This window comes from Cotesia typhae, unplaced genomic scaffold (genome assembly GCF_013202065.1).
Source record: "Cotesia typhae breed Kobodo isofemale line unplaced genomic scaffold, CoteBio_Ctyphae contig_4, whole genome shotgun sequence".
NCBI lineage: Eukaryota > Metazoa > Arthropoda > Insecta > Hymenoptera > Braconidae > Cotesia > Cotesia typhae.
The window spans coordinates 167,473-175,510 of NW_027423748.1; the positions used below are offsets into that span (position 1 = coordinate 167,473).

General features: G+C 25.3%; 1 protein-coding gene across 2 annotated transcripts; it reads right to left on the minus strand.

Annotated features, from left to right (window-relative positions):
• Positions 1-3,102: 3,102 nt before the first annotated feature.
• LOC141527101 (uncharacterized) lies at positions 3,103-7,798 on the minus strand. 2 transcript variants are annotated; one of them, XM_074242398.1, is made up of 10 exons: positions 7,261-7,798; positions 7,083-7,168; positions 6,751-7,015; positions 6,361-6,467; positions 5,771-5,802; positions 5,614-5,710; positions 5,217-5,535; positions 4,741-5,116; positions 4,406-4,653; positions 3,103-3,427 (listed from the first exon to the last, which is right to left on the minus strand). In XM_074242398.1, the coding sequence occupies exons 1-3, from the start codon at positions 7,372-7,374 to the stop codon at positions 6,892-6,894; spliced, it is 324 nt and encodes a 107-aa protein (XP_074098499.1). In that variant the 5' UTR covers positions 7,375-7,798; the 3' UTR covers positions 3,103-3,427; positions 4,406-4,653; positions 4,741-5,116; positions 5,217-5,535; positions 5,614-5,710; positions 5,771-5,802; positions 6,361-6,467; positions 6,751-6,891. The 2 variants fall into 2 exon arrangements, with proteins under 2 accessions (XP_074098499.1, XP_074098497.1); XM_074242396.1 differs by having other exon boundaries at positions 5,614-5,802.
• Positions 7,799-8,038: the final 240 nt, after the last annotated feature.

Below are 8,038 nucleotides of genomic sequence, written 5' to 3' on the forward strand. Positions count from 1 at the left end.
GTTTTTGTCCTAACCGCTAGGTAATTTCAATCTGAGAATGTACCAACTGCAAATTGTTGCCGCTATAACTTAAAGTCGAATGATTATTGTAACAACCGTACTTGCTTCGAATTGATGTTTAAAACAGGTTTGTTTAATGACATTCGAATTTTTTATTGAATTAGTTTGATACTAATGATTGCTTATGATACTATATTGATGAAACGAAATAACAATAAACGATACCAAGTTTGAAACGGTAATAAATCTCAGCATTGTAATTTCAAAACAAATGATATTACTGGTATATACTAAATTTTGCTTTTTTACTTTGAGTCACTATGGAAAAGATTTATTGGTAAATTAAACCAGTCATAATTTATTATATAAGAAATTTACGATTTATGTTAACAGAGTTAATATGATTGAGAACCGTTGATAAACGGAGTCCGCCGAATATTAATTTAGGGATATTTTAGTTTATGATAATTTTATATCAGCGACTAAATATTACTACAGATATTAGTGCTGTAGAAAGTTGGAGCCAGTGTAAGTTTATGCCCATCGAGTTATATAGCAAGTGTATATTATATTATGTGCATATTATATCTAAGTATACAGCGGTACCAACTTTAGTCATTTTAATGTCTCCGACGGTTAAGTAGATTTTGTATGGTAACTGCAATACAGAAATAGCAATTGTAATTTTGAAATTATCCAATAGAGGGATTGCAAGCTGTATAAATTGAAAGAAAATATATTTTAAAAAGAATAAAACTTAATAAAGAATAATTAATAAAATAGTAATGAATCAATGTAAATTATTAATAATTACTCGAAAGTATGATTAAATGATAATTAATTAAATTGAAAAATTTATTTGTAGTTTTATTATAAAATTATATGTTACATTTTTAAATCAATAACGTATAAAAAATAAAAAAATATTAATTCGATAATTGATAATTGAAGGAACGAAGTTATTTATAATGTTTATTTTATTGATGTCAAAAAAATTAAATTCACATGATAAAATTGTTTATTTAATTATTCCAAATGAATGAGATTTCTATAATAAATTATTTATTTTTGGTAATTATATTTAAAAAAAAGTAAATTATAATTGAACAAATTATTCAGTTTGTTGTAACCTAGGTGGGCTTTTCTCGAGTAAATAGTTTTCTAAAAAAATCAACATAAACCGATGTAAACCAATGTATATTAAATACTGATAGCTCTGCGGGAATTTAAGTTCCAGAGTCAAATAAAATTTTTTATCCTCCTATCTATTTAAAATCGCTACTCGTAATTACTTTTTTATTTTTTTTTTTTTTATTCCAAAAATTATTCAAGTGATATGTCAGTGAATAAACGCGGGCAATAAATAAATATTAATGCCCTATGGATTAAAATTTTTTCAAATTATCTAACTGAACAAAATTATTAATTTCAATAATAGTTATTTAATTTTTATGTATAAATTACTTAAAAAAAAAAAATTCAATTTTGATCACATAACTTATTAAATTTTACTTTCCAATAAAATATCATATGATCTAAACAGATTTTTTTTTAACACGATATTTAATAATATTTCAATTGCTGAATTTTCAATAGCTATAAATACATTTCATTTACAGAAATTTGATTGTTTTATTTAAGATAATTAAATTAATTATTAATATTAATATTCATTTATTGAATTAAATCGTCAATTCAATGGCATGGAGATTGTTGTTGAATTGAAGTTATTGTAAATACAATTTATTCATGTAAATAATTTTTATGAAAAAAAAATTATTCAATCAATTAATTTATAGTAACGCATTATTAACATTTACATCCATCTAGTCATTTATTGCAGCAAAATAAATATTTTTTGTATGCCGCAATAATTATTTGATCTTGTATAAAAGATATAATTAGATATTTTTTATAACACATGCATCCATGCTTTTAAAATTTGGTACAATTTTTTAGACATTCAGTGCATGAATGTCATAATTTTTTTTTTTTTTACAACAAATCGATGCTATATACAAGATCAACGTTTATAATATAATATATTTTAATATTTTTTATAAATTATTTTTATAAATTTGAATTATAAATTCTAACTATTATTTAAGCATCTAGTATCTATTAAATAATTTTCGTCGATTTGTTTAAGCTTGAAAACTTTCTTTATTAATTTATTTTTATTTTATGATAATAATTATGTTTTTTTCTATTCATTCATTCCGATCTGCGAACAAAAAAAAAAAATAAAGTTTATACAAGATAATTTCTTAATTACAATAAACAGTTTTATACAATTCATTAGCAAAGTTATAATTTAGACTGGTATCAATAACTGATTGTATTAAATGAAAAAATACAGATAAAATTACAATTAAAATTTTTTACCTGTAAAAAAATATCACCGCAAAGGAATCATTGTTATTCAGTCTTCATTATGAAACTCCACTATTCTCTATACCTAATTTCTTATCAGTGGCTTCTTTTTTCACCTGGTGAAGCGTATTTGCATTATACAAAAAAGGCGAATCAGCATCTTCCGTTTCTATAGCATCCTCAGCTTTATTTTTCTCCATGCAGAAGCACCCATTTTCAAAAGCTCCTCTTGTACGTCCGAACGTTCTGCTTTATTGAGCGGTCTTTTCATATCATCGTGTTTAATAAATCTGGTATCGCGACAGTACATCTTAATATAGACAGTTCCGACATCTCCTGGATAATTTTTTATAATTCCTTTTACTGGGTTTTTACAATTCTTTGCCTTACAATGTCCGCTCATAGTTGCATAATCCCTACCATTTTTAATTATTCAACCTCTTTTGAAAACGAAAGCCCATTTCAAATGATGTTGCTTCTAAAAAGCATATGACATTTTGTTTGACCAAACATTTGGTTTAAATCCGATGTACTTGCGACTATTGTGAATAAGAGGTTCAGGGCTTTTGATTTTGTTCCATTCGTCTCGATTAATTTCAACAGTAAAATGATCTTGCTCATTAATATCACATTTGTTAGAATCTAGATCAGAATTTTTATTTTCACTATCATCAACACAATTATCATGTTTATTATCATCATTTTCGTCTTCATGCTTAATGTCTAGACTGGTGTCCACGTTGTTAGATTTAATAATAGGTTTAGATTTGTTAGTAGGATTGTGTGTACAGAGATACCACATTCTCTTAGAGCATCTGTTAAAATATTATTTCTGTTTTTAGTAATATTAGTTCTTACACTACCAATTTTCCACTTTTCCTTGAGGTCAAGAAATCTTTTGAATTTTGACATCTTTTTCAATTTATTGTCAGACTCCTGAACTCTACGGTGGTAATCCATTAGCAAAATAAGTAATGTATGTTTTTAATACTTTTATAGCTAGTTCCAGAGATACAGCTGATACTGCTGGCATATTTAACAACTCGAAGATTTTCTGAACAAAAAAAAAAGACAAATTAATAAAAAAAATGGTCAGGTATAAAAAATTATAAATATTAACTTATTACACCAAACTCAATTCGTTAATGTTCGCACTACAATGGAAACAAAAAATATATCTATATAGTAATATAACAGTCGTGTTTGTCATTTGTTTAATATTAAGCACTACATGTATCTAAATTATAAAACAATTAAAAAAAAATTTTGAAAAAAAAAATGCTATAAGAAATACCATTCATTAAAGTTTAAGTAAAATTCATCAATTATTTTTAATCGGGAATTAAAAAATTAAGTTTGTAGATTTTTTTTACGAAAAATATCAAATGTTAATATACCGACGTACAATGAATCTACAATATCAATAATTTTAATTTTGTTGTTAAACAGCTGATTCCTGGCATTGGAGTTTCATAAATTTATTCTAAATAAATAAAAATTTCAAAAAATAATGCTATGACATTGGAATATTTACAGGATATTTATAGATCTACTTACTGGCAATGTTTTTTTTTTTTTTTGTTTTTTAATTCTATTGTATAACGAAAAATTTGATTTTTTAGTTTTCTTTTATCTTACAAGTACAACAAAGATAGTTATATCGGTTTCTCATCAGGAGTGCAAATAAAAAAATAAATTAGAATAATTGTTAAAGAAACAGTTAAAAAAAAAATTAAAATTATAGGATAATTAAAAATAAAGTGAACAAATATTACAATATATTCACTTACAAATAGATAAATCTTATATTTAATTGCTTAACAGTCGGTTTTTCGAAGACATTTACAAAACTGCAATGACAGTGAAGGTTGTTGATTGATATAATAAAATGCGTTAAAATTCCTACTTGTATAAAACTTTTGCAATAACAGAAAACAATGACATGAAAAGTCTACATCAATAATAAAAATCTAATATAAATTTATTACATTTATGTAAAGAAAATAAAATATTGTTAAAAAAAAATACTAACTTTTTAGTCATATCAGTTTTTTCTAAAAATGTTTATTCACTAGCTCCAGCTTCTTTTCCGATGATATCTTTTTTCTACGATTTATAGTAGTACGTGTGTGTTGAAGTCCATAAGATCTTGGAAATTCACAATAACCTTGAAATTTTTGAAAATATCTCTGATTGTTCACCTGATTTTCGTATAATTCTTTATTATTATATTTTCCGTTATTGCAATACAACGATTCACTGCTACTTCGACGGTTTTGCCTAAATTCATTATTTAAAAATTATTTAACTGAAATATTAAACAAAAAAATTAAAAATATGGTATTTTAATTCATTTTTAATCATTACGTGTCAGGATCTTGTTGAAGTTGAATGTTTTCATCATTGTTATATATTTCAATAATTTTTTCAACTGCTTACTTTTGTTACCGTTGTTTTTATTCGACCTGGGCCCCTTGATTTATTGTTGAAATCCACAGATTCGGTAGAGTATGGCACCTACTATACAGTCAAAAAGAATAGACTATTTTTTTAAAATGCGAGTAACTTATATATAAAAATATGTCATTGAAATATGACATATATCAATCGATGAGTCAAAGTTTTATGTAACTCTGTCCAAAATTGCTAATTTAAAAAAATTTTTTGACAAGAAATATAAACAATAAAAGATTAAAAAACAGGGTTTTTTTTTTGACTGTATAGTACCGCTTAAAACTTTGATCTGAAAAATTTATGATGTAATAATAATTATAAAACAATTAATATTGAAATCATTCAAATCAACTAAAATTATTGAATTAACAATTTTATAAAAAACAAACCTTGTGAAATGTAATAACTTATTTAGGATAAATACGAATCAATGTAGACAGCTACGATATCCTAGTAATAAATGTGCAAAAGTTCTGATATATACCGCTTTTAATTATTTATCTAGCATTGAAGAATATGTAGCTGTCACAGCCGCAGGAGGAAAAAATTTCCGAGTGTCACCGCGGAAATAAGTTGTGGCTGAAGAACAAGTGATAAAGCGTCTTGTAATTTTAATAACAATAACAGTGGTTCAGGAAGAAAAGCTAAAGATAGTCCATCGGGTACCATTATTAAACCACCATTCAATTCAGCTACTACGGCGTCCATCTGTTAATTAAATATAGATATAAATTATCGCCATCTTATGATTCAATTTTATATGCAATAATTTATAGAACTACTTACAAATATAGCTGTCTCTTGCACTTAAGAACCATGTACACATAAAAAATAGTGTTGGCGTGCAGAAAATTTTAATAAGAGCAGCAAGTAGTGAATACATCTGTTAATAAGTTTAATGTAGCCTAGCAAAATGAAGCAAAATTTTTTGTTTGATCATTACCGCAAAAAATAATACTAATTCAATACGGATTCCTGGAAATAATAGTATCTGGTTTCAATAATGTATATTTTACTATCATAATATGTTTTTCCTTCTAGATCGTAATTTAAATGTAATAAAAAATAGTTATCACTGAGGCTTAGACGTTGTAGTAAATTTTGATGCTGATTTTTTTTTTTTTTTTATTTATATTTCTTGATTATCTGGTTTTACAAGTTTTACCTATATCAGTTATGTTTAGCATGAATATCAAGATTCAAAGATGAATGGAAATGAGACTTATAAAAAAATTCGAAAATGATTGTTTCAAGTATGAAGGGTTGTTATTCACTAAATAATAAATATACATTTGAATTGTTCTTAAATTTTTATGTAAAGTGTTATTTCTATTTATTTTTTAATCTTGATATTCATGTTAAATTTGACCGATATAGGTCATAACTATGATCAAAAATTTAATTTAGAAGGGGTATTGTACGAAACAATCAAATGTTTTATCCCTTTCATACCAAGTTCTTAACCACATTGATAAGCATTTTTTATTATATTTTAATTAATATATTATATTCAAAATATACAATACTATTTACCTAACGAAGAAACTTGCAGGCCGCCTACTGATGGTACTTGAATACATACCGGTATATTTCCAACTATGATTTTCAATGTACACCATATAAATAATACCCAAACATCTCTGAAATAATAAATGTTATAAATTTTAAATCTAATCTAATAATTAATTCATTTACTGTAAAATACCATCTTTACTCAAAACCTCTTTACCATTAATCCCCTCTACTTGAAAATAATAGTAATCTTGTGAGATTTCTCCAAATTTTTGAGTAAAGATGGTTAATGTTAGAGACGTTTCGAGTGGAGATGGTATTTTGCATCATTTGCACTCATATAATAATTTATCTAATGCTAATAATAAGAATAAGCTTATCAATACCCGAAAGTTTTCAATGTAATCCTACCTTGAAACTGATACCAGACATGGGGCGCATACATAATTTTACGATGTGTAATTGCTGGAATAGTTCGAAATGAAGCACGACTAATCAACAAGTTCTTCCCCTTGGTCAACTAGCTTTGTCGGTACAATTGAGACAATTTTATTAAAATTTAAAACACATATCTTCACAGTAATAGCGGTTTTCATCTATGTCCGTGAGGATTGAAACGAAAAAAACGTGCTCTCTGTCTTTCTGTTGAAAGTACCCATCCTTGTTTTTGGCAAAACTAGTAAACATATTAATTTATTCTTTTATTAATACTGATTGATATTTTATTTAGGTGATGTACTTACCCACTCGAAACCTTCGATGAATGATGTATCAAGCCTATAATTTTCAAAAAATTTTTGGACAATGACCCCACTGCTTGTTCCAGCTTCTATAGTATAAAATAAATAATGAGTTATTAATTAATTAATTAGTTATAATTAATAATAATAATAATAATAATAGCTCATAGTGTTGACTTACTTTATTTACAGTGATCATAAGCAACAATCGTAAAATCATCTGCCAATTAAGATATCTCGTTGAATTTTGGAGATGCATTTTGAAGGCCGTAATAAAACAGACGGTATTCAACATCCCAAAGTTTAAGTATAACTTGGAGTTTTACAGACTTTAATTATGAGTTTTTAAATATGATCCCGACAATAACTTACACTGTTGCTGTAGAATTATCACAATAGTAATTGATTTATATTTAAAAAAAAAAAAGTAATAAAAATGGAGTGATGTTAATATATCTTACAAGAACTACTGTAAAGTGGTGATATACATTACAAATTACAACGTAAGCAACGCGAGTTTACATTACACCGCGGGCACATGTGCAACACAGCAATAAGGCTATGACAATATTTTAATTAAAAATATAGAATAATTTGCTATTGAACTGTTTTTATGATGGAACAATTATCAATAGTGAACAAACTAACGATAATGAATGGAAATTAATCAATTTAAGAGATAAAAGTAAAGATATCTAATAAACAGAGATAAACTTAAGGATGAAAATTTATGTAATTATTTATACAATCAATTTTTATAATCGAAGAATCACGGATAAATAAAAAAAAAAAAAATTAAAAATCGGAAAAAAAATTTTTAAGTGAGGCTAAGTTCAGTAAGCCTATTGACAATATGCCTGAATAATTATTAAAAATGTTATTTTATTTTATTTTATCGTTTTTAATTAAGTTTTTATAATTTTTTTGAAAAATAATAATTTATAAAAATTTCTTAATTC